Source organism: Pelobates fuscus, chromosome 1 (assembly GCF_036172605.1).
Source record: "Pelobates fuscus isolate aPelFus1 chromosome 1, aPelFus1.pri, whole genome shotgun sequence".
In the NCBI taxonomy this organism is placed as follows: Eukaryota; Metazoa; Chordata; class Amphibia; order Anura; family Pelobatidae; genus Pelobates; species Pelobates fuscus.
In genome coordinates, this window is record NC_086317.1 from 335,402,407 (window position 1) to 335,430,385 (window position 27,979).

The following is a 27,979-nucleotide window of genomic DNA, read 5'->3' on the forward strand; positions in this document are numbered from 1 at the left end:
CCCAGTCCTGTCTCACACATTGAATCTCAGCCCTGGGTTACACACTATGCCTGGCACTACCCCCGCCCACAAAACATGTGCCGGGCTGGTCCCAGCGTGTTGCACCGTCTGCCGAACACCAATGTGGGGCCGGTCTTGTCATGACGTCACCTTTTGTTCTGCCCCGCACTCTTCCAGGCTGCTCCGCCCCCGCATCCGTACAGGGTTAGTTATGTTCGTCCCTCCCGCCTCCTGCTTTCCACGTGTCTCTCCTCCCAGCTGTGTGTGGGAAGAGCAGGCGGGGTGAGTGCCAGGTAAACAGTGTGTGTCCTGTTAGTCCCCGTGTACAGCTGGGCGCCACCTACCTGAGTCCTAGTGCGCTGAGTGTACACACCTCCCTGCAGGCCATTTCTTGGTAGTTTTTTTAAATCTTATTTTATGGGTTAAAGGGTCAGTTTGTATTTTAGGTGCATTGAGATGTACTGGAGTTTTAAAGGTAAAATGATGGTGTTCTGATCCAGATGTAGTATAATTAGGGAAATGACCTCATAATGTGCTTGTATAGAAGATACTGTGTAAAAGGGTTTCTCCAAGTCATTGGAATACTATTGTATGCATATTAAAGGTAAGACATCTTACCATGCTGTATATGCAATAAATTATCCAGACTTTGCAGTTAAAAAAATATATAGGGTAGGTGAAAGCTGCAGAAATGTTCTCTTTCTCATGTTTGGGAAATGGACTGTTGGAGATATTAGACATTTTCTGGTGTTCTGTACAGCACCGCTGAGAGTGCTTGCATTAAATTCAATGTAAGGGAATTGGGCATTGCTGTGAATGCCCTTTTTTACTTTCCATAGGAAAACATTGAGCTGTACCACAGTATCATAATGTCCTAACCTGTGAAAGCATGCTGTATCATGGGAGTCTATCTGTCTGATCTGTTTTACGGTGTACATTATTTTTGTAATTCATTATCAACATACTGTATTTATAGTAGTTGGTCATTTCCACACTGGATGGTTTTACAGGTCTGCCCACTCCAATGGTAAAAGTATATACTTCCTGCAACAAACAATATTTACATATTGCAGGATAGTTTGGTAAACTTTGCAAAGCTCAAAAAGTGCTTTGCGTATCCCTGTTTTAGACATTACCTTTAAGCATTAGCAGTATTAATTCCATTCATATGTGTACATTATTCAGTGTCATATGAACATTGGTTGCCATGCCATCAAAACATGGACAGAATTCATATTGCTTATGAGGAAGAAGCGTATGCATTAACAATATGCTGAGTGAGGATTTCGGCCATGGGTACCATGAGACCATTGGTTTGGGTGGGTGTCAAACAATTTGCACAGTACCAGGAGCTAATGCCATGCTGTCACTAGTGCCTCTACAATAGCTTTAGAGTTCGCAATGCTTCAATTGCCACTTTAATCTGGATTTAAAAAAAGTAAATTCTAGTTATGTTTAAGAAGGAAAATAAAACCTTTAAAAAAATGTCTAGGGTCCAAAGTGCTAAAGGTGGAAGAGGAACACTCTATTGCTATCCTCAGTGGTAACTTTACTTGCTCTTAAACTGTACTCTTCTCCGTTTTAAACAATATGGAAAAATGAGGTCCTCATTTCCACAGGAAAACTAATAAAGGGCCATTCATTTATCCACAAAGTAGATTGCTAATACCCTGCTGTGAGAACTTGACTCGGGGAGGCTGCTATTGAAGAGGAAAGTAGAAATATTTATCTTCAGATGTCAACCTGTCTAGCTTAATGTTAGTTTTTATGCAAATACATTAAATCTGAGAAGCCCTTCTATTGTAGATGATCAGGTTTAATAATACCCTAGAAATGAGGTGTTGTATTGTTATCATTTAATAACATCACACCACATGTCTAATCTGTAGAAGAATATTTTAATATAGTTCTGTCTGACATAATAACTACTGGAATGAATCGTACTTGAATATCTGCCGTTGAAAAATACAAAATGTCACAACTAGGAATTGCATCACATCTTTTGCGACATATGGTTATGTATCAGTTTTTGGGGAAAAAAAATTAATTCCTCTTTTAGCCCATTTATGCAGCATCAGCATACTGTGAGGTGTTATAATAGAGGTAGGCCCAAATACAAATGGTGATATTATTTCATATGACAATTGGCAGAATAACTATATAGAAAAAAAAAGCCACAACAAATGTATCAAATGTAGATTTTTTTTTAAAACGATTCTGTCCCTAACCAGACATAAGATCTGATGTGAGATATTGTTGCAGATCATAAATCTACAGTATTATTATTATTATTGCAATTTATATAGCGCCAACAGATTCCGTAGCGCTTTACAATATTAAGAAGGGGATTTAACTATAAATAGGACAATTACAAATAAACTTACAGGAACAATAGGTTGAAGAGGACCCTGCTCGATCGAGCTTACATTCTATAGGAGGTGGGGTGTAAAACACATTAGGACAGGAATTTGCAATCAAATAAGGTGGACTGCCCTTTAGGAGAGGGCAAGAGACAGGTATGTGAGGTATTGGTTAGTCTTGGAGGCCATAAGCTTTCCTAAAGAGATGGGTTTTAAGGCACTTATTAAAAGATGCAAGACTAGGGGAGAGTCTGATGGCGGTAGGCAGGCTATTCCATAGGAAGGGAGCCGCCCGCGAGAAGTCCTGCAAGCGCGAGTTGGCCGTACGAGTGCGGACAACGGACAGGAGGTGGTCACGGGCAGAGCGGAGAGACCGAGAAGGGACATACCTATGGATCTGTGAGGAGATATAAGAGGGGCTAGAGTTGTTCAGTGCTTTATAGGTGTGAGTAAGTACCTTGAATTGACTCCTATAGCATACAGGAAGCCAATGTAAGGACTGGCAGAGGGGTGAGGTGTGAGAGAAACGACTAGAGAGGAAAATCAGTCTAGCAGCAGCGTTCATTACGGACTGTAGGGGTGCAGTACGGCTTTTGGGAAGACCAATCAGGAGAGGGTTACAGTAATCCATGCGGGAAATTACTAGAGCATGGACAAGCTCCTTGGTAGTATCTGGTGCAAGAAAGGGGCGGATGCGGGCTATGTTTTTAAGATGAAATCTACAGGATTTGGCAACATGCTGGATGTGAGGCTCAAAGGTGAGACCAGAGTCAAGTATGACGCCAAGACAGCGCGCTTGCAAGGATGGACTGATGTTGGTACCACAAACTTGAAGGGAGAGCGAAAGAGGAGGATCAGTATTAGGAGGAGGAAAGACAAGGAGCTCAGTTTTTGAGAGATTGAGTTTCAGAAAGCGGGAGGACATCCAGTCAGAGATGGAAGAAAGGCAAGCAGTGACACGTTGCAGGACGGCAGGGGAGAGGTCCGGGGAGGAGAGATATAGCTGGGTGTCATCAGCGTACAGGTGGTAGTGGAATCCAAAAGAGGTAATAAGTTTGCCAAGAGAGGCAGTATAAAGAGAAAATAGAAGGGGACCAAGGACGGAGCCTTGGGGGACACCAACCGAGACAGGGCGAGGGGAGGAGGTATCATTAGAGAAGGAGACACTGAATGAGAGTTGGGAGAGATAAGAGGAAAACCACGAGAGGACAGAGTCACAGAGACCAAGCGATTGAAGAGTTTGAAGAAGGAGAGCATGATCAACGGTGTCAAAGGCCGCTGAGAGGTCAAGAAGAATTAGTAGTGGCCTTTGGATTTAGCTGCGATTAGGTCGTTAGTGACTTTGATAAGGGCAGTCTCTGTAGAGTGGAGAGGGCGGAAGCCAGATTGAAGGGGGTCAAGGAGAGAGTTGGAATTGAGGAAATGAGACACACGGGTAAAGACAAGTCTTTCCAGAAGCTTTGAGGAAAAAGGGAGCAGGGATATGGGACGGTAGTAAGAGAGGGTGGATGGGTCGAGGGATGGTTTTTTTAGTATAGGCACTACAGTGGCATGTTTAAGGTCAGCAGGGACGATGCCAGAAGAGAGCGAGCAGTTGAAGATGTGTGTTAGAGAAGGCACGAGACAAGTGGAGAGAGATCTGATAAGGTGAGATGGGACAGGATCGAGTGGGCAAGTGGTGGGGCGAGAGGAGCAAAGAAGAGCAGCCACCTCTTGGTCAGTAGCTGGGGAGAATGTCTGAAGGGTAGGAAAGGCATGATCTATGTGTGATTGAGAAACAGAAAGGCAAGGAGGGGATAATTCTTTCCTTAGCTGTTCAATCTTGTCAGTGAAGTAACATGCAAAGTTATCAGAAGTAAGGTTAGTTTTGGGGGTGGCCACAGCAGGGCGAAGAAGAGAATTAAAGGTGTCAAAGAGACGCCTGGGGTTGCGGGAACATGAACTAATGAGAGAGGAAAAATAGGACTGTTTGGCAAGGGCAAGGGCTGCACTGTATGAACACAATATGAATCTATAATGGAGAAAGTCTGATTGGGTACGAGACTTCCTCCAGGAGCGTTCAGCACAACGGGAGCATCTTTGCAGGTAGCGCGTTAATTTAGTATGCCATGGTTGGGGGCGGGTCCTCCTCGAGGTGCTTGTTTGTAGTGGCGCTGCAGTGTTCAAGGCAGATGTAAGAGTAGAGTTATATATGGAGATGGCCAGTGAAGGACAGGAGAGGGAAGGGATGGACAGCAGTTGTGAATCAATGTCAGCTGACAACTGTTGGAGATCAAGAGAATTAAGGTCCCTCCTGAGTTGAGGGGGGTTAGGCTGAGGTTGTTGGGTGAGGGGGTACGCGAGAGCAAATGATAAGAGGTGGTGATCAGAGAGTGGATATGGAGTGTTGCAGATATTAGTTACTGTACATGCATAAGTGAAGATTAGGTCAAGGGTATTGCCAGCTACATGGGTGGGAGAATTTGCCCACTGCGATAGCCCGTGGGAGGAAGTCATTGAAAGTAGTTTAGTGGCTGCAGAGGTCAAAGGTGGGTTTATAGGAATATTCAAGTCCCCGAGAATTAGGGATGGAATGTTAGAAGAGAGGAAATAGGGTAGCCAGGCAGCAAAGTGGTCAAGGAAGAGAAGAGGGGAACCAGGGGGACGGTAAATAACAGCAATGTTAGCAGAGAAGGGTTTGAAAAGGCTACAAAAACTAAACACAAACTGTTGAAGGCAACTGGACATAGAATTTGCCTTCTGATTATCATATTCTTTCTTTTTAGTTTAATTTTCCTCATTTAAGAAAAGAAAAAGTGAATTAATTTGCACTGTTGACAGTATAATTTCTCTATACTTAATTTCTAGAAGATATTATACATGATGTATCAAATATGTTTCACATTCACAATAAAAAATGAATGGGAAAAAAAAGATGAAAAAATATTCCCACTATGCCACAGCCTGTGCACCACAGAGCTAGTAGCCCAAATATCTTCTCATTTATATCTTTGTATAGCACCTGGTCTAAGAAACCTATAGACTGAAGAAATATAAGATTGCGATTAAAGGAACATTATAGTGTCATGAATACAAACCTATATTCCTGATATTATGGTGCTGGAATGTAGCATTTGGTCCCTGGCCACCCTCTCTCCAGAGATTGTAAGTGGTTTTACTTACCTTTTCTTCCACCCCACGGCTTGACCTGCCTCTGTGGCTGAGATAAAAAATGTGATGGTGCTGGATGGACGTGTGGCACCTCGGCTCCACAATGAAACTCTTATAATCAGCCCAAAACTACCTTTTCTCCCCCCAAAAAAGAACAGGCAGCAGCCCAAGAAGGCAGAGGGGACTCATGTAACCCCTCCAGAAGTCGATATCGGCCCCTGTCCTACCGGCAATGCTGACTCCTGGGCAGCTGGTATTCAAAAAACCTTTTCTAATCCATTTGACCGGTACAATTATATATTACCAAATATATGCATCACTGTCCAAACTGTCTTGGAAAAGGATTCTGAATAATTCGTTTAATTAACCTAGAAAACAGTTAATCTTAGCACATTGGTGCATATATTTGGTAATATATAATCGTACCGGTCGAATGGATTAGAAAAGGTTTTTTGAATATTGGATTCGAATTTTCAATTTCAGCATTAATACCTTTAGGATCCCCTATATATATATATATATATATATATATATATATATATATATATATATATATATATATATATATATATAGAATCTGACAATAGAGAGATCCTAGTTGCATATTCATTTACCTTTCGTTAAAACTGATTCAAAAGGATTTAGAACAGAATTCTGGGACTCACTTGTTAAATATCTTATCCCAGCATACTGGTATGAAATAGCGATTTGAGGTTATTTAACCCTTATATTTAGAATCTTTTTTTCCTTTCCCTTTTCAAGTACAGCAATAAGCACTTCCAGGATCTCATACACCATACCTAACTATAGAGGGACCCTGGGTGCATATTCATTTATTTTATTTTCTATCTTTTGAGCTGATTTGAAAAGGATTTAGAATAATTTTTGGGACTTACCTACTAAACAGTTAACTTCAGTACATTGGTATTTAATACTTATTTACACATATGTGATAATCGGATATTTTATCCTCGTTGATTTAACAATTTTTTAAACAGAACTATTAAAAGTTATATTTTAAAGATGGGACACTCTCTTTTTTCGTTTGCTCTGTGGGTTAACCCCTTTATCGAGTGTTCCATTAGCTTCCTCACTCTCTCCCTTTTTTCAGTGATATAAAGGTATTTTCATAATCACTTGGCAAGAAGGTTTAGATTACCTGTCTTGAAGGTGTTAATGATTTGAGGCTGTATGATTTATTAACTGCTTGAGAGTCGGGAATATGCAGCAAGTGGTACTACAAAGTCTGACTTCTCCTGAGACTTTGCTGTCAGAGCAGTCTTTGTCATATTGCAAAGAGTGGGAAGTAAAATGGACTCTCCCCGCTAGGAGCATTCTGTGACAAGCCCTCCATTGGTGAAGATGAAATATTTTTTCTTGTGGCTTGTATTTTATGTTTTGTGGTGGATTTATTTAATTATTTTGTAATCAGTCCTTTTTTGATTTTAATTAGTGGCATAAGGAATTATGGATTTTTATTCAACCATTTTTTGGGTCTGCAGAAAAGAAGACTTCTGATGTATAATTATTTTACAGGTTTTAGATTAAATATTTTAGCCTTATCTCCACTATTATTCAGGTGAGGGGGGCAGGTAGGTAATTTATTTTAGGGGGTGGGGATACCTGGCCACCGAGGGGGGGAAACAGGGCACTTAATATTATTTAATTAGAGCCCCCATCCAGTGGCATGGGTGGGGGAAAGGAGAATGTAAACTACCCCCCCCCCCCCCCCCCTCTTAAAATTTATAGTAAAAACAGGAAACGGTGATATACTCGTTCCTCATCTTTTCATTACATGCTGCAAGGATTCTTATAATTAAAAAAAAAAATTACTATGGTGACCGTTGCCCTTTAACCCCTTAAGGACCAAACTTCTGGAATAAAAGGGAATCATGACATGTCACACATGTCATGTGTCCTTAAGGGGTTAAGTGATGTATCTGTGAGTGTTCGGATACTGTAGGGTTTAATGGCTGTCTCTAGGTTGAGTATTGGGCGATACATGTTCCAATGCTGCCTTTTAGTGGGAGTTAGTGTCGGGCAGTTGCTGTTTCTGCTGCCATCATTAAAATGGTGACAGGTAGTACATGGCATTGTATGTCCTGGTCTGCCCGAGATTACTCTGCCTCCGACTGCGTGCAATGTGATGCGTGAATACTATCGTCTGTTAATTACAAAGAATAATAGCACAGATAACATCATCATGCAGTATAGTATTCTGCTGAAATATGTTGTGATTTTATACAAATCTGAAAAGGTTAACTGTCTTTTAACTTGCAGACCATTGCAAACTTAGAAGAAAACAAGAACATCTGTACAGGAGTAAGCTGCATCATTGCTTCTCTGAAAGGCTGATCAGATTCCCTTTCATTGTGCAGAGAGAGAACATGTAACCACATATGGTAGTGAAAGGAAAGTATTCTGTGACACTGACCAATTGGAAGGTAGATAGCAGTGACCAATCACTATCTACTAGGAATAAGCCAATAGACAAGCTCTTTGTACAAACCATATGGAATACAGAAAGTGTTGATGTTACGTTGCAGAATAAGCAGCAAATGAAATCTTGTATGTTGTCTTTTTTTTTTTTCTCTTTTACTTTGTTGTGGTATTTTTTTTTTTCTTTGTTTCATCCTTCCCATTCCTACCTTCCTTTGTGATGGAGACACAGTTCCAGCTCCTACGGGCAGGCAGCAGCTGCAGGAGAGAGGTGGCTTCAACAAAGGCACAGGCAGTAGTACATTTAACAATAGCAGCAGCATTGCCAGCATCTAGAGAGGGTGGTTCCAAGCTGCATACAAGCAGAGAGGGACAATGACATTGCTGTGAATCTTATTTCTGAATAAATCCTGCTGTATACATGTAGAATAGCCATACTAATACCTAGAGAATGTATTCATTGTCACAGAATAATGTCTAGTAGTTAATATTTTGTTGATGTTTGTTTGTACTGTGATTATTAAATGTATCATGTTTTATCCCCCCAGCCCTGGACTGGCACTCGTTAACCCTTGAGTGCCAGACAGTCATGAATCACATTCTCTGTCATGCAAAGTGTCATATTTCTACGCCAAGCTGCGCACACAAGACAGGAGCAAAGTTGAAAAGTTGTCAAGGTATTTATTGTATGGCTCATAGGTGTCTGAGAATCCAGTTATAAAAGCAGGCTGATGCTTTCTTATAATTTGCACTTGACTAACATCTGATACTTGCTTACATCACAAGCAAGCTAATTCCACTTCCCTGAGCTCCAGGGGGTTTAGTAAAGTTTCCTCTTCCTGATCAGACAGTGTTTAATTAGTTCAGCTGTAAGGACGGATGAGTCACACTTTCACTTTACACAAGCTGACAACACTTTAGCTAACGTTGGAAAATTGGAACAGCTTAATAAACATCGATATCGCAGTATACGCTAGTGTTTGGTAATTGTGAAACATGACATGACAATATGGCACTTTTTTTTTTTTTACAGAAAAAGATCATCAATATTTAATTTGCTTTACAATTCAAATAAGATCATACAGTGGGACAGTTGCCAAAAACCATTTCCATTAAAAAAAAAAAAAAAAAAAAGCGTGTGTGTGTTTGTGTGTACTTAAAGAAATAATATACCGTAAATAATTTAATTTACACATACAATTAAGAGTTAGTATATATTTTTTCTTAGATTGTTTTTATTTATTTTTATTTGTGATATGTTTTTTTTATTTCCAGACTTGTGACCATTGAGGATGCTGACATGTACTACTGGTGATGATATCTTAAAATGGCATTATCAGAAAATCTGGATCACGACATCCCATTTTTTTACATCCCTACATTTTGGGCCAGGTGTCTTATAGGCTCTTTAGCAGTTGTCTGCTTTGCAAATAGTTACAATGGAAACTTTGTATTTGATGACTCTGAAGCCATCATCAATAATAAGGTGAATATGTACTTTGTTTGTGAATGTGTCGTTATGTACACCTAAATAAAAATAAATGTCATGGCAACACAAATGATGCCTTCTATAGATAATGTGTTTCTCTCTGGAGTAGAAAAGATCTCTCCTGAAAGGCCCCCATGGTCTGCAAGCGTGCTTCACCAACACAGAGAGCATCTCTCAGAGAGTGATCTGACAAGGATGCTAGTGGGAGTTCACAGGGAGCATTGAAGTTGTCTCTGATAGGAAGTACAGAAATAGCTCATTATATACCAGGGAGATGGTTGCCTCTCCACATCCCTCCTTTTTTATTTATTTATTTATTTTTTTACTCCATTCTCTTCCCTTACAGAGGTAAGCTGCGGAGATTGAGTGAGACAAAATTTTTCATATGTCCACTTGCCAGTGCAGGCTCAAGCACCCCCCCCCCCCCTACAGCCAACTCGGTATAGCAATCAGAGCCTAGTGTTTGGAATACAAAGCTAAAGTCCTAACACTATAGTGTTCCTCAGCAAACCCTTTGAGCATTTACCTTATTCCAGCAGTAAGGTCCATTGGAGCTAGCTCTACCTCCTCTGACATTATCGCAAGGGGGATTCTAATGTGCATGCATTAGGTCTTCCCAATAGGAAGTTTTGAATCAGTGCGTTCCTGTGGAGATTTAGAAGTTGCTGGATCTTCTCATGCAAAAAAATCTTCTCATGCAAAGTGGAGTTAAACTCCTTGGAAATGCAGGAAACATCGCTAGTTACTGTCTGGTAGACCGCCACTAGAGGCAGTCTTAACCTTGTAGGGAAAACATTGCCGTTTCTCTAAACCTGCAATATTTTCAGCTGTAGGGCTAAGGGGACATAGACATTGCACCCAAACCTTTAATGGTCTGTGGCTTAGGGTTGGGAAGTTTTTAGCTTTAAGAAAACTTAATCTGGAGTCGCCCTAACTGTAAATATCCCCTAAAATGAAAAGGGGAATTATCACTGTCCAGAACTTTCATTAAGGAAGGAAAAAAAAAGGGAAATTAAATATAGAAATCCACATCTCTTTTTACTGCAGATGAGTATCTCCATCTTAGCTGTGTGTATGACTTGTGAGTAAGCATCACAATTTAAAGGGACACTATAGTCACCAGAACAACTACAGCTTATTGAATTTGCTCTGGTGAGTAGAATCATTACCTTCAGGCATTTTGCTGTAAACACTGTCTTTACTTTACAGCCTAGTGATAACTTTAAAGTGTTTACTTTACAGCCTAGTGATAACTTCACTGGCCACTCCTCAGATAGCTGTTCAAGATCCTTCCTGGGTCATGGCTGCCTAAAATGCATCCAAACATTCAGCATCTCCTCCCTCTGCATGCAGACACTGAACTTTCCTCATAGAGATTCATTGATTCAATTCATCTCTATGAGGAGATTCTGATTGGCCAGGGCTGTGTTTGAATTGTGCTGGCTCTGCCCCTGATCTGCCTCTTTGTCAGTCTCAGCCAATCCTATGGGAAAGCATTATGATTGGATCAGGCTACCACTTCTGATGATGTCAGCAGACAGCTTGTTTTTCTGAGTCTAACAGCATGCAGAGTTACAGCTTCAGGCTTGACTACAGTAAGATTTTTACTATATTTATGGAGGCATGAGCGGCCCAGGGGAGCTAGATGGTGGTCAGGAATGCATGTTTGTGTTCCTGACCCTATAGTGATCCTTTAAGAGTGTTTTTGTGTTTTGCCACTGAGGGATACTTAGAATGTAAAGAAGGGAAGTAGTGCACCCTTTCTGTGTTACGTCTTTTCTAGAAATCCCTTCCTGAAATACTACTGTAAATTAACATCTGATAATATATGTATATATGTGTTTTTTTGTTTGTTTGTTTTTTTAGGATCTTCGAGAAGAGATCCCAATTGGAGATCTGTGGTTGCATGATTTTTGGGGAACTAAACTCAACAGCAATGCTAGTCACAAGTCCTACAGACCTTTAACAGTTTTAACATTCAGGTAAAATATTATTTCATAAATAATATAATCTTAATTCAGTTGTGACTTGACCAAGTTAATCAAATACAGTTCTACACTACAGCTGCAAGATGCATTTCCCACAAGTAACATGTAATAGAACTATGTAAGGTAATTTATTCCTTTTTAAAATCTCTAATATACAAAGAAAAATCACATTGAAGAATAAAATGATGCAATGATGCAGTGGCATATATATATATATATATATATATGTGTATGTATATGTATATGTATATGTGTGTGTATATATATATATATATATATATATATATATATATATCTCTAAAACTAGAAAATGTTTAGTGCCCGAATCAGGTCATCTTTGCTAACATGCTTATATCTTTGGTCCCTTATAATAATCTTTTGTAACCATGTCATTCTCATTGTCACACTATGTAAGATCCTTCTATTGGCATTCACTCCTTTTTATGGTCCTATTCCTCCTCCTGAACAATATCGACTTTTATTTATTTTAGTTATTTATAGGTAAGCAGAATTTAGTTCATGCCACTGTTTCGCTACCAAAAAAGAATTGGGAAGGCCATTCAGCAGCTCCCATGGTCACTATGACTATGGGAGATGCAAAAAGGCTGCAATATTGCCTGACCTAGTGGCTATGCAATATCAGCCATTTTTGCAATTCCGATTCTGAGTTGATATAATTGATTGCAATCGTTTCTATTTTGTTATCTTACATTAATTAAAAATTAGTTGAGCTGGAGTAATTTCAAGTTCAAAATAAGGATTTTATCCAAAAATGAAAGGGGAAAAAGTAAGTGGACAATTGAATACAATTCAACCCTTACATCGTACAAGAACAAAGCCTTATCACACATCCAATCTGTCCTTCAATGTGGAACAAATAGCGCCTCATCTTTTCCCAACTGAGTCTGTGGTACTAGCAGGCACCCAAAGTTTCAGCCAGCATGGTGAAACCACTACAATGAAAGGCATTTGAAAAAACAGGGAGCTGCAGCAGATATTTATTTATTTTTTTACATTTTTTATTCATTAAAAGATTTTAGAATACTTTTACAAAATACTTTTAGAAACATCTTTGAAGGGGAAGGTGAGTGGCCAGTTGGAACTTAACTAGCAAATGATGACAGCTTTAATATCAAAATGAACAGTAGGGTAATCCAAATTAAGGAAATAAAACATGAGGAAAGCCATTTTCTCCATCCATTTTGGGGGCATTTGTTAGTATTGGGGATCCAGGATGCATGTAATCGTAAACCCTTTGGACAGTGGTCGTGGACATGCCAATATCTGCAGGTCAAGCAGACAAAGTGCTACACACTCTTCTTCTCATCCCAATCAATCAGAGGGTCATCAGTAGGAAGCAAAAACACCACAAGTATGTACTACTGAGGGAAGTGAAATGTTGGTTTATACTGGCATTGGTGAAATTACCTTTCACAACCCATATTCACTTCTGTGCCACACAATTTACACTTTACAATTCACACTTCTTGGGAGGATTCAAAGTAATGCCAGACTTCAGCAATCTTTATTGGCTTCAACCTTTTGGCCTTGTAGCTGGTGAAGATGTGGGGGAATTTGCATCTTTGGAAGCTGTTGCAAACCTAGCCTCTACACTAGCACTTGGTTGACTTGATAAAGTGGTGAGGGCACAGTAGGTGGAGAAAATAGTGCAATCATTTATTCTCTCCTTTTGTAATTCTTCTGTAGCACAGATTTTCTCCTCGGACAGACTTAAATAAATGTACACATACATTTTGAATTTTCTTTCTCCAAATTGTTAATAAAAACAAATAACAACTTAAATGTATCACTACTGCAGTCAAACTGTCTTGAAAAATCCTGCTTGGAAGTGTAGCGTGTTCTACTCCTCCTCCCTTTTTCCCCTCTGCTGGTCAGTTGTAATTTGTTAATTTTTATTTATTTGCTACCTCTTGGTAAACTGAGCTATTTCTCTGACCCCACCATTCCATCCTCCTCTTTTCTGATGCCAAAAACGGCACAGCGAATCAAGAACCAAATAAACATGTTCAGGCTTGTGTGAGTCGGTTCCTCTGAGGTTTGGCCTTATGGCAGATTGGAATTTCGGCCAATCATACAATCAGCCTAAATATGGCCAGACTGCAGTTCAACCTGAAAGTAATCTCCAAGTATAACGTGTTTTTTTTTTTTTTTGTTTGTTTTTTTTTGTAGTGCAAAGTGTTTTTACTGATTTTATAACATATTTTTGGTATTTGCATTTTTCATATATTTTAGAATCTTCTACATTCTATTCAGGTCTGAAACTCCTTCTAGGTTTAAGGATAAGAAATATTTAGAAAATGTTATTTAACCCCTTAAGGACCAAACTTCTGGAATAAAAATGAATCATGACATTGATGTAGAATTATTTAAAAATCTTTATTGCACCTGTATTGAATTATTGTACTAACTCCATTTTAATCTCACATAACCTCACATTATGACAGACCCTCCATTTTGTCTACATTACATGACAGAATTTCCCAGCAACATTTAGTACAATGAACAGAGACTGTATTTTCTATAAAGACATGACTAACCCCGGAATTGCTTAATCTCCTGTAATTTGCAACATAGTATAATCTGAAGGCCATGAGAACACTGTACTAATGAAATGTTCTATTCATAAAAAGAACCCTGAGCCTGATCACGAGTCTGACATCACTAACTACCCAAAATGGCTAGCCGCCAGATTCCCCCTCCCATCGAGTAAAGACGACATCCCATGATGGGAGGGTGCCCCACTAGTCACTCAAATCCCTGAGCCAATTAATAATATTGATGGGTGGACACTGACATAAGCCACTTAACATTTAATCCAATTAATGATGTTTATTTGTTATTATCTGATATTCAATGATGATGTCATTTTGCCTTTAAAAGGGTCTGCATACCTGTTTTCTAACCAGATGCCATTACATTTTCTGAAGTGCTTTTAACCTGAACTCCATGTGTCAGTGTGAACTTACTTCTGCGTATACGCAATTTAATCATCTCAGATTTGGACAGGAACAGATAGAAATTTAAACATATTTGTTTATTTCTAAATTAATCTACATCAACATGTCACACATGTCATGTGTCCTTAAGGGGTTAATATTTTACAAATGTGAGCATGGCAGTGATGACCAAATGTATTCAGTAATAGAATTTACAATCTGCAACTGTAAACCCAATTTCTGAAACTGCACACATTTAGATATAAAGTTAGACAAAAAAAAAGTTGATAGTCGAAGAGTTCCTTCTGTAATAGAAGCACAATCCAAGATCTTGTTAAGCTATGGAATGTTTTAATTTTTTTTATTTTCTTTATTTTGTATTTATGCTGTAAATTTTTGTGTCCCCATGTTGTACTGCTTCACGGGCATAATGGAAGGGGGGATGCTAAACATGCACATGCCACTGCCTGTCTATCCTTGGATAATGGCGGAACCAACACCTGAAGTAGGGGTCCTGGATCCCTAGTGGTCCAGTGGGGATTAAACTCCCTGCTAGTTAGCCTTTTTATCTTGTAGGGAGGTTGGCTTGGGTATTCAGTTCAGTATTCAGTATTCGGGGTACAGTTTTGAATTTGAAATAAAAATCTACTTTTAATCTTGAGCTGTTTCTTCACATATTTCTTGTGATCCTCTCCTGTATTCACTCTAATACATTTATAAACATATCCTTATTGGCATTGCTTATTAAACAAAGAGCATATACAAACTGCTGCTAAAAAAGCAAACTGTTGTAATGATTATACGGAATATGCTGGCGCTATATAAATACCAGTAATAATAATCATTATATGCAATCTTACATAGTTACATAGTTACATAGTTAGATAGCTGAAAAGAGACTTGCGTCCATCAAGTTCAGCCTTCCTCACACCTGTTTTTTGCTGTTGATCCAAAAGGAAAAAAAAAAAAAAAAAAAAAAAAAAAAAAACCCCAGTTTGAAGCACAATTTTGCAACAAGCTAGGACAAAAAATTCCTTCTTGACCCCAGAATGGCAGTCAGATTTATCCTTGAATCAAGCAGTTATTACCCTACATTGAAAGATTATATCCTTGAATATTCTGTCTTTGCAAGTATGAATCTAGTAGCTGTTTGAACATCTGTATGGACTCTGATAAAACCACTTCTTCAGGCAGAGAATTCCACATCCTGATTGTTCTTACAGTAAAAAAACCTTTCCTTTGCCTTAGACGAAATCTTCTTTCTTCCAGTCTAAACGCATGGCCTCGTGTCCTATGTAAAGTCCGGTTTGTGAATAGATTTCCACACAATGGTTTGTATTGGCCCCGAATATATTTGTATAATGTTATCATATCCCCTCTCAGACGACGTTTTTCTAAACTAAATAGGTTTAAATTTGTTAACCTTTCTTCATAGCTGATATGTTCCATTCCTTTTATTAATTTTGTAGCCCGCCTCTGCACTTTTTCTAGTGCCATGATATCCTTCTTTAGAACAGGTGCCCAAAATTGCACAGCATATTCAATATGTGGTCTTACCAGTGATTTATAGAGAGGCAAAATGATATTCGCGTCCCGAGAATGAATGCCCTTTTTCATGCATGACAATACCTTACTGGCCTTGGCCACTGCTGATTGACATTGCACATTGTTGCATAGTTTGTTGTCTATAACAATTCCCAAGTCCTTTTCGTGTGTTGTTATCCCTAATTCGCTTCCATTAAGGGTATACGTTGCTTGTGTATTCTTTACGCCGAAGTGCACAACTTTGCATTTTTCAACATTAAATTTCATCTGCCATTTGAGTGCCCAGTCCTCCAGTCTATCTAAATCCTTCTGCAGCAAAGTAATATCTTGCTCACATTGTATTATTTTACAAAGTTTTGTGTCATCTGCAAACACTGAAACATGACTTTCAATGCTGTCTTCAAGATCATTTATAAAAATGTTAAATAGAAGGGGTCCCAGAACAGACCCCTGAGGGACACCACTTGCCACCTCTGTCCAGCTTGAAAATTTACCATTAACGACAACTCTTTGTATTCTGTTTTTAAGCCAATGTTCTACCCAAGAACAAGCATTTTCATCGAACAATCTGTTTGTGTCTTGTTGCAGAATGAATTACATTGTTGCAGGAGGACTCCATCCAGTGGGCTTTCATGCTGTTAATATAATATTACATTGTTTAGTCTCTGTTCTGATGCTTGATGTCTTCTCAATCCTGTTTGGTGTGGCTGGCAATAATAAAAGTAAAAAAATTACGTATGCCTCGAAAGCATCGTCCTTGGCTGCTTTGCTTTTTGCTGTGCACCCTGTACATACAGAATGTGTAAGTATCTTTGTTTACTTAACATTATATCATACATTTGTAGAAAAATAATAATGCTTCTGTTGTGACTTTTAAAGGTTAAATTAAATGTTTGCATTCATAGTAATGTGATGCTACGTTACTAATATAGTAACGTAGTTCCTTTCCTATGTGTGTAGTCATTTTTTTTTTATTTTTTTTTAGTTACTTGATGCATTTTGCAATGGCAAGACACTTTTAAACCTGTTTAGGGGCACAGAAGTTTTGAGACATATGTAAATAACGCATTAAATCTCAGACTGGGGAGTCCATTAAATGAGGCAGAAATTCTCACTACAGTTTTTAGAGGGAATTTTCTATGGAAACAGTAACTGTTTGATGTTCTGGTTTATTTGATGCAAAGTGGGAAAATAATTGTTTTTTTTTTTTTCTCCTAACTACAAAAAGTATGACTAGAATCGAAAGAAGCAAAAAATAAATTAGCCTGCTAAAAATGTAATATTTATTTGTACCACAAACAGATTATTTTAAATCTCATGCTGTATCACATGATAATTAGTTTGTTCATTTTTGTTTCTTTTGAAGGTTTCTGGAATTGTTGGTAGAGCAGACCTGCTCTGTGCATTATTTGTTGTGTTATCCTTCCTTGGATACTACAAAGCCGTTTCAGGATGTAAGTACCCAAGGTGGTTGCTTTTTTTTCGTTTGAGTTTTCCATCAAAAAGTGAGTTAAATGAGGAACAATCACGCTCTTTTTCTTTTTCATTTCTCAACTTTCTCCATAATTTAAAGCATGGTGTATTTTGGTGTAATATTGCTGTCCTGGGTGAAGAGAGTAGTTTGATTCACCACTTGCAGTACTGTTACCCAACATATTTTAATTGTGCATGTTGGCTTTTATGCTAAAAGGTTAACGAACCTGTCATTTAACTGCAGGTTTGACCTCAGTGCCATTGTTTTTGTTTAAAGGAGCACTATAGGGTCAGGAACACAAACATGTAAATCTTACTGGTATTCAGGTCTGGAGCTGCTTGCTTGTCCCGGTTTCCTTTTGACCTGCCCACTGCCTGCTGACATCAGCAGAAGTGGTAGCCTGATCCAATCACAATGCTTCCCCATTGGATTGGCTGAGACTGACAAAGGGGCAGAGCCAGCATGATTCAAACACAGCCCTGGCCAATCAGCATCTCCTCATAGAGATGAATTGAATCAATGAATCTCTATGAGGAAAGTTCAGTTTCTGCATGCAGAGGGAGGAGATGCTGAATGTTTGGATGCATTTTAGGCAGCATTGACCCAGGAACGATCTCGAACAGCTATCTGAGGAGTGGCCAGTGAAGTTATCACTAGGCTGTAATGTAAACACTGCATTTTTTCTAAAAAAGACCGTAATTACAGCAAAAAGCCTGAAGGTAATGATTATACACACCAGAACAAATTCAATAAGCTGTAGTTGTTTTGGTGACTATAATGTCCCTTTAATAAAAAAATAGTTTTGCAGCTTTCTTTTGCATTACCTTGCCCTTATTTTAGAAGTACTCTGGGTACATAATCAGTTCAGCCAGTGAGAGGCATGTGTGAGCTGAGATGCTGATGTGACTCCACTCCACAGCCAGTTACTGTACACTTATCTACCTTTACCCTTTGCACAGCTTTGAAATATCATATAGATAATAAAAGAACAGTGAGTTGCTGTGGAACAAGCCAAGACAGCAGCTACACTCACACTGATTTCCCACTCCCTAAACTACAATGTATACTTTCCAATCAGAAATTTTTTTTTTGTGAAAAGGCATGGTTTTACTGCAGAAAACAGCAAACACTATTTATTAACCCTTTAAGGACAAATGCTATTTTGAGATGTGATGTTTGTGGCCGAGGCCTTTGTGGCACTTTACCATGTATTCATTCTACCGCAATTTCACTGTTTAAGTACCACCATACATATTATTATATATCATTCCTTTAAAGAGGAAATAGGGCTTTATTTTGATACCCTATATGTATATATAACAGAAGTAATACAATCTAAGAAATACTTTTTTTCCCTCAGTTTTACAATTAATATTTTTTACACACAAAGTGCAACTAAAGAAAGGAAACAAAAATAAAAAAAAATCAGCAATTTAGTACTGAATGTGAAAGTGCTCACTACATCTGTGATTTTAATGAATTTTTAGAAGTTATCAAATTGCAAAGAGTGAATTGTGGCTTTAAAGTTAAATCTTTGCAAAAAGATTGCAACTTTATATTGTAGCCACATAATTCAAAACTGCTACACAAAAGTATGTATTAGTAGAAAGTACATTCCCCAGACTCTATATAACTAAGGTAATTTTGACAGATTTCATTTGGCCATTTTATCACATACCTAGATCATTAATTCTTTGTGTTCATTTATTTGTTTTTTGGGGGGGGTTTGTTCCCCACACATTTTATTTTTGGGAAAATCACAGACCATGTGTGTCCCACTGCTGTAAACACTCCATCCATATTTGTATTCTGCTTCTGTTATCTAATGATACGTCACATGTATAACTTTTCCCTTAATCCTACCTATAATCTAACCCAACAACGATATGCAATGAGACCTCACTAGTGTCTTTTCAGACCCTCAGTGTCTTGGTGTCTCCCTGATACTGGGGGCAATGTAAAATCATGTAGCTGAGCATAATCACTCAGCTGCATTATTTAGATTAATTTAAAGCACTTGAGCTCTGCACGAATTGTGGCCCCATCATTCAGGTATTTAATAATACCTTGGACTCCTTGGTACCAACATGGGTTTAACTCTAGTGGTACTTTTACTTCATGACGATCTATGCCATAATGCAGTGTAGGGCTTTTAATGTCCATTAAAGCGTTCGACCATCATGTAGTAAAAGTACTACTATGGTTAAATCAAGTCATGTGGTCCATAGGTGGTTAAATACAGCATGAATATAAGGTCAAACCTATCACTTGCACTTTTATTGTATTCTCCCCTTCATGTGAATGGTTTTCATAAATCCAATCATAACTATCCTGGGGTAGCAAAGCAAATATCATGAAAAATACAATCTGTGTATAAAATAACACAATTTCTTCAGGAAATCTAAAATATATAAAGAAATCACACAATAGTGAAGTATGTACAGGAATGAGTGGTTCAATCCTGGAGGTAGAGAACTTACAAGATCATACTGGAGATCTGCGCCTATCTCCCTTCCAAAGGGTATATATATGTAGAGAAACGTCTCCTTCAGAGTAGATATGCGATGTGGTGCAGCAGCATATATTAGGACATCCAATCCTCAAAAGGAAAGAGATATATAGAGCAGTATTGTAGCAAAAAGAGAATTTATTGATACAAAATGCACTTACATCAATGAAAGGTAAAAACAGCTTGTCTCCACTATCAAGTGGTACCCAGGAGCAAGGAGTCCCTCTGTGGTAAAATGAACAATAAGAACAGGAAAAAGCCAAAAACATAAAAAGTCTCTAGCTGGTATCCAACGCGTTTCGTCTTGCAGACTTCTTCAGGGATATGCCATAACGTTCACACAGTCCTTTCCTTATATAAGGCTCAAAGGTATTCAATTTTGCCGCGAAAGGGAGATCATACTTCCGGGTTTCGTCTTTGCCGGTTGTTGATTGGCCGGACGCGGTGACGTGTTCCGGCCGTCTGTGTAAAGGAAGGCTATTTCCATGTTCCACTTTGAAACGCATGCCGTGGTATCACCTAAAAACTTAAAAAGCTTCCGGGTTCCACCATGGAACGCACGGCAATCTCGGCAACCAAAAGGTTGCAGAGAAAGAACGAGCGCCCAGGGCAGAGCAGCAGGAGGCTAGTTATAAAGAGTGCATAGACTGGCCCAAAAACCAAAAATAAAATGGGATGAAATCAAATAAAAGCAAAAACAAAAAGCAATGATCAATACATAATAAATGGGCACACAAAGGTATAAGTGCCACACATACACCAAAAAAGGATACATAATAGGATACATAATCAAAAAATAATGAAAAAAGAAATAAAAAATAATAAAAATAAATACAAAATAAATGAGAAAAAATAATGAATAACAATACTAATGATAAATAGAATAACCTAAAACGCTAAAAGGTCACTAAAAATTGGAGAGGAGGAAGTAAAATTAATGACTTAGCCAAAAAATAAGCTTTTTGGATTTATACATTAAAAACTCTAAACGCAGGCCTTAATCAGGATATCAGGAGTCAGAACTCACATTCTTGTCTAAGACCCAAATGATTCTTTTGAGACATTTTTAGCGTTTTAGGTTATTCTATTTATCATTATTATTGTTATTAATTATTTTTTCTCATTTATTTTGTATTTATTTTTATTATTTTTTATTTCTTTTTTCATTATTTTTTGATTATGTATCCTATTATGGTTTATGTGTGGCACGTATACCTTTGTGTGCCCATTTATTATGTATTGATCATTGCTTTTTGTTTTTGCTTTTATTTGATTTCATCCCATTTTATTTTTGTTTTTTGGGCCAGTCTATGCACTCTTTATGTGTATAACTAGTCTCCTGCTGCTCCGCCCTGGGCGCTCGTTCTTTCTCTACAACCTTTTGGTTGCCGAGATTGCCGTGCGTTCCATGGTGGAACCCGGAAGCTTTTTAAGTTTTTAGGTGATACCACGGCATGCGTTTCAAAGTGGAACATGGAAATAGCCTTCCTTTACACAGACGGCCGGAACACGTCACCACGTCCGGCCAATCAACAACCGGCAAAGACGAAACCCGGAAGTATGATCTCCCTTTCGCGGCAAAATTGAATACCTTTGAACCTTATATAAGGAAAGGACTGTGTGAACGTTATGGCATATCCCTGAAGAAGTCTGCAAGACGAAACGCGTTGGATACCAGCTAGAGACTTTTTATGTTTTTGGCTTTTTCCTGTTCTTATTGTTCATTTTACCACAGAGGGACTCCTTGCTCCTGGGTACCACTTGATAGTGGAGATAAGCTGTTTTTACCTTTCATTGATGTAAGTGCATTTTGTATCAATAAATTCTCTTTTTGCTACAATACTGCTCTATATATCTCTTTCCTTTTGAGGATTGGATGTCCTAATATATGCTGCTGCACCACATCGCATATCTACTCTGAAGGAGACGTTTCTCTACATATATATACCCTTTGGAAGGGAGATAGGCGCAGATCTCCAGTATGATCTTGTAAGTTCTCTACCTCCAGGATTGAACCACTCATTCCTGTACATACTTAACTATTGTGTGATTTCTTTATATATTTTAGATTTCCTGAAGAAATTGTGTTATTTTATACACAGGTTGTATTTTTCATGATATTTGCTTTGCTACCCCTTTAATCTGTACTGTCACTTGTTGGTGTAGTACAGATTTCCCCCTTTTTATCATATAAGATTGGTGTATGTGAGGTACACGTTTGGGTGTTTTAGCATTGTTCTCTGGTCCTTTTGGGATTTTATACAGTACATTTCTTTTTCATAACTATCCTGGAACTAGGGTTAACGGAGATATACATTTGTTTTCAGCTAAGGCAGTGTTAATGCTTTAGATAAATGTATTGGGCTAGTTTGCACTAACTGGAAAACTTGTTACAAAAATATTGTGATTTAACTTTTATGCAGGCAATTCAATAATTCACATTATTTTTATACATAATTTGGTGTTTAATAAATTACCCTTTATTAACCATTATCACAATGTCTGGTATTTCAGTTAATGCCTTAAATAGACTTCTTAGCTTGCTTTTTAATGGATTTAGTTAGTACTAGCTCCATTGTTAGGACAATACCAGTGGCTATTATTTTTACAATTACGGGGCCCTGTACAAGTTGCCTTTACCTGATTATGCAGTTTGTGCATTGTTACCTACATTTTCCCTTCGTATAGTGGCAGTACTCACAGTTGGGATGTTCCTTCCAATCTGGGACAAGAAGCTCCCCCTTCTTCCGGTTTTTATGCCTGTGCTCCGCCTGCTGCCTCCATAAATCCTGTATGCCCTGTACACACGCCAGTTCTTCTTGTCCCGACAACGGGACGGACAGGTTCCCCAGTCTGGTGGAGAAGGTGCGATCAGCACAGGCTGCTGATCGAGGAGGTGTGCGCCCGATAGCTCCCCGGGCGGGAGCTGAGTGGCAGAGTGTTTTCCGGTCTGGCGTTACGGAACGCGACCAGGTAGGGCTATTTATGTGTTTTTTTCCTCAGGAGTTCCCGGGCGGTCCTCCTCGTGGGACTTTACGCATGCGCACAGCAGTGGAACGCACGCCCGGGTGGCGTTGCGTTCCACCAAACCCGGTATCGCGCTACTGCGCATGCGCTATCCGGAGTTTTGGCGCGAAATTTCAAAATGGGTATATAAGCTGTGCTGAACCCTTCTGACCCCAAGGGTGGGTGTACAGTTCGGTTTCTCCGTGTCACCAGCCCTCCTACACGGATCTCAGGTGGATAAAGGTGAGGTTTAACTATTTAAACTCTCCTCTTTATCACCTATTATAGTGCATGCGTTAATTTTCTTTAAATTATTATTAATTGCTTCCTTATTCTGGTTTACAGATATGTCCAGCCCTATAGCTCCGGACAAGGCAGATAAGGACAAGATGTCTACTTCTGTGCCCAAAAAAGCCACAAGCAAGTCTAAGCACTTAAGTTGTCTGGAATGTGCTGTTCCTCTACCTGACGGATGTCGCAAAAAGACATGTAACCAGTGCGCTTCTGAATTACTTGAAAAAACAAAACAGTCGGATATGGCATCCTTCCTGGGCTGGTTTCAGGAAAATTTGTCCCAGACATTTGAGTCTTTTAAAGATACGATGAAGAAAGACCCTGCAATTCAAGAGAAATTGCCTAAAAAACGTAGGAGGAATAGATCCCCTTCTGAGTCTGACGTCTCTTCTGGAGAATGTTCCCTTTCTTCCCCTTCGGATATTTCCAGCCTGGCTTCTAGTGTGGAGGAGGGTTTTCCACCAGAAGAATTGAAAAGATTCATTAAAGAAGTGAGTGTGGCTTTTCAAGAGACGGAACCTACCAATGTGAAGGTTAAAGGTTTCCCTATGTCTCCAAAAATATTGGATCTCCTTCACAGGGAATGGAAGAATCCTGAAAGACGGGCGTTCATTTCAAAACATTTTAAACTGCTGTTCAAACTACAGTCTGAGGAAAAGTGGGAAGATCTTCCTAAAGTCGATATTCAGATTGCCCAACTATCTAAGAAAACCACTATACCCATTGGCGAAGTCTCAGGCCTCAAAGATCCTATGGACAAAAGAGCCGAAACTTCATGTAGAAGAATATACCAGGCCGCAGGTTTTCAGTGCAGAGCTGAAGTTGCGGGTTCAGCAGTGCTCAGAGCCCAGAGTGTTTGGCTTCAAGCACTGGAAGATTCCCTTATGGGAAAATCCGATACGGACCCTTCCCATCTCATGTTCCTGCTGAAGCTATCCAATGAATTCCTTTCGGATGCTGCTGAGGAGTTTCTTCGTTTATCAGCAAGAATTATGGGGTTATCATCAGTAGCCAGGAGGGCTATTTGGCTTCGAACATGGACAGCTGATTCAGCATCGAAAGCAGCTTTATGTGAATTACCCTTCGAGAGGAACAAGCTGTTTGGTACTCCGTTGGAAGACATTATTAAACAAATGTCAGATACAAAGAAAGCCCTTCCGCTGGAACCAAGAGCCCAGGGATATAAGAGATTCCAGTACAAGGGCCAGCGGTCCTTTCGTTACCAAGGGCGGTTTCGCAGGTTCCACAAACAGGGTGGCAACAACAGCCAGTGGTCTAGGCATGAATCCAACAGACAAGACAAAAAGAGGAAGTTTTGACGCCAAAAGAGTGGGAGGACGCCTTCGGTTCTTCACCCACCAATGGAGAAAGAGTACTTCAAATGGGTGGATTTTAAGAACCGTTTCAGAAGGTTACAGGATAAAGTTTTCATCAAGTCCCCGGCCATCCTTCCTTCTGTCAAGCTATCCTTCAAAGGTAAAAACAGAGGCTCTGCTTACGGAAGCACTCATCCTTTTAAGAAAAAATGTGGTGGAGAAGGTACCCAAAGGTTGGGAATTTCAAGGAGTCTACTCACGCCTTTTTCTGGTGCAAAAAACAGATGGATCCTTTCGTCCGATCCTAGACCTAAAGCAAGTCAACACCTGCATACCATACCAGAAGTTCCGTATGGAGAGCATTCTGTCTGTAACACACATATTACAAAAGGGAGATTTCATGGCAAAGTTGGACTTAAAAGACGCCTATCTGCATATACCAGTGGCAGAATCTTCCCGGAAGTTTCTCAGATTTGCAGTTCTAACGAGAAGGCGAAGGATTCTCCATTTGCAGTTCAAGGCTCTTCCCTTTGGCCTATCTTCAGCTCCTCGAGTTTTTACAAAAATTCTGGCACCCGTGGCAGCAGTTTTACGTCTGAAAGGTATTGCGATTGTTCCATACCTGGACGATTGGTTCCTGAAAGCCCAGTCAGGACAACTGCTAGAACTTCATATCAAGATTGCAAGGAAGGTTTTAAAAGATCACGGTTGGATCCTGAACCTGGAAAAGTCCGAATTAACTCCGTCTCGGAGTTTAGTATTCTTGGGGCTTCGGATAGATTCACAGTCCCTATCTCTTTTTCTTCCAGAAAAGAAACAAGTGGGGATTTTCAAAGCAGTATCAAAGCTGCAAAGAAACTTAAGCTCAATCAGAGATGCTATGAGGTTGCTAGGCCTCCTAACGGCTACAATACCGGCCGTCGCCTGGGCAAAAGCGGAATCCAAACCGTTACAGTGGGACATTCTGTCCCAGTGGACGCGGAAACCGGAAGATCTGGACTCTCCCTTCCGCCTATCCGACACGGTGAAAAGACAACTGAACTGGTGGAAAGTAAAAGACAACATCTCAAAGGGCCTGTCGTTCGCACTAAAACGGTGGATTACGATAACCACAGATGCCTCCCAGACAGGTTGGGGCGCTCATCTAGGCTCTCATTTCCATCAAGGGCTTTGGAACAAAGAAGAGGCATGCGCTTCCTCGAATTTCAGGGAATTAAAAGCGGTTTGGGAAGCTCTGATTTCCTTCGGTTCTCTCATCGCCAATCAGTCGGTAAGGATTCAGTCGGACAACGCCACTACGGTGGCCTACTTGAATCGCCAAGGGGGCACAAAAGTAAAAGCTCTTCAAGATCTTTGCTACCACATAATGGCTTGGGCCCAAGTGAATCTTCTCGCAATATCAGCTACCCATATCAAAGGGTCTCTAAACGTTATTGCAGACGACCTCAGCAGAAGCCATTGGTCTCAAGCAGACTGGGCTCTATCAAACGAAGTTTTTCTGGAGCTGGCTGCACGCTTCGGCAGGCCAGAGATGGACTTGTTGGCAACAAGGAGAAACAGAAAGGTGCAGAGATTTGCGTCACTTCATTCAAGAGATTACCCAGATGTCCTAGACGGTCTATCGATCCCTTGGTTTTTCGATATGGCTTATGTCTTCCCTCCTATAGCCCTTATACCACGAATTGTTCAGAAAATAAGATGGGAGAAGGCAAGAATTCTGGCAGTCCTGCCCTTCTGGCCGAACAGAAGTTGGTTTTCGGAAGTGGAAAACATGGCCATCTCTCGTTGGCACCTCCCGGTCTCTTCTCACATTTTAGAGAACGTGAAGCTTCCAGAAGAAACCCTAGCAATGTTTCACCTGACGGCATGGTTGCTGCAAGGATGATACTCCAAGGTCAGGGTCTTTCTGACCGTCTATGTGACGTTTTGCTGTCATCTGTCCGCTCGTCCACTTCAAGAATCTACTTTAGGGTTTGGATGAAGTTCAGAACCTGGTGTTATCTCCGGAATTCTGATCCGGCCAAAGCCTCAGTTCCGAAAATTCTTTCTTTTTTGCAAGATGGGTTTGAAGCCGGCCTAGGGGTATCTACACTCAAGGGCCAGATTTCTGCTCTTAGTCACTTCCTGGTTCAGGATATTGCATCTAACCCTCTTGTTCGAAGGTTTATTAAGTCCATACGGTTGAAGAGGCCTCCCAGACTGGTTTCCTTTCCTACATGGGATTTGTCTCTGGTTCTTCAGGCCCTTTGTGAACCACCATTTGAACCGTTGTTTCAAGTCTCCATCAAATTCCTTACCTTCAAGACGGCCTTCCTGGTGGCGGTTACCTCCGCTAGGAGAATAGGTGAAATCCGAGCTCTATCATCTTCGCCGGAGTTCACCATTTTTCATCAAGAAAAAGTAGTTCTACATCCCAGACCTTCATTTTTGCCTAAGGTTATTTCAAGTGCTACGATCAACCAGCCTATTGTTCTGCCAGCCTTTTGTCAATCACCCACATCTGAGCTAGAAAAGAAATGGCATCTCCTAGATGTTAGGAGATCCCTGAAATGCTACCTTCGGAAAACTCAGGAGTTTAGATCCTCAGATCATCTTTTCATCTACTTTCAAGGCAAATGTGCGGGTAATGCTGTCTCTGGACCCTCATTAGCTAGATGGCTGACAAATACCATCAGGTTGGCCTATCGCTCCAAAGGGATTCCCCTTAAATTCCCATTAAGGGCTCATTCAACTAGGGCTATGGCTACCTCATGGGCTGAAAGAGCTGCGGCTTCGCCTGAAGACATCTGCAAGGTGGCTACTTGGTCTTCATTGCATACCTTTATCAAGCATTATAGGCTGGACATATTCTCATCATCTGAGGCTGATTTTGGGCGTAAGGTGTTGCAAGCTGTGGCCTGCTGAGTCCCCACCCTTTATTTTTTACAGGGATCTTGATATATCCCAACTGTGAGTACTGCCACTATACGAAGGGAAAAACAGCAATTTTACTTACCGTAAATTCCTTTTTTCTTTGTATAGTGGCAGTACTGGCTTTCCCTCCACTTTTTGTATAGATTAAATGAATTTTGCATGATTCGGTCTCCGTTTGGGTTCTTTTTTATTACTGGCGTGTGTACAGGGCATACAGGATTTATGGAGGCAGCAGGCGTAGACTGACACTGATTAAATATATATAATTATTGTTATATATATATTTATATATAATATAAAAAAATATGTAAATACGTAAAAAAAAAAAATTAAAAATAAAATATAAAAAAATATATAGATGTTTTATTTCGTTCTAACTGTATTGTGATATTAATATATATATATTTATATCAAAATACACTTGAATAATATATATCTATATACATAAATATATACGTATATATCACTATATATATATATATATCTTGAAAAAGACCCTAAGGGGTCGAAACGTCGATTTGATGATTTGATGTAACCGT

General features: G+C 39.6%; 1 protein-coding gene across 6 annotated transcripts in view; it reads left to right on the forward strand.

Annotated features, from left to right (window-relative positions):
- Nucleotides 1–205: 205 nt before the first annotated feature.
- The window catches only part of TMTC4 (transmembrane O-mannosyltransferase targeting cadherins 4), a 115,180-nt gene continuing 87,406 nt past the window's right edge, over nucleotides 206–27,979 (forward strand). Inside the window, exons 1-8 of one of the 6 annotated variants that reach the window (XM_063425341.1) lie at nucleotides 206–293; nucleotides 1,493–1,543; nucleotides 7,791–8,078; nucleotides 8,498–8,626; nucleotides 9,225–9,435; nucleotides 11,305–11,420; nucleotides 16,517–16,730; nucleotides 17,295–17,382. In XM_063425341.1, coding sequence (XP_063281411.1) covers nucleotides 9,277–9,435; nucleotides 11,305–11,420; nucleotides 16,517–16,730; nucleotides 17,295–17,382 — 577 coding nt within the window. In that variant the 5' untranslated portion in view covers nucleotides 206–293; nucleotides 1,493–1,543; nucleotides 7,791–8,078; nucleotides 8,498–8,626; nucleotides 9,225–9,276. Of the gene's footprint in view, nucleotides 294–1,492; nucleotides 1,544–7,790; nucleotides 8,079–8,098; nucleotides 8,221–8,497; nucleotides 8,627–9,224; nucleotides 9,436–11,304; nucleotides 11,421–16,516; nucleotides 16,731–17,294; nucleotides 17,383–27,979 lie in introns of those variants that run through there. The other 5 variants (XM_063425305.1, XM_063425314.1, XM_063425329.1 and 2 more) reach the window with 5 other exon arrangements.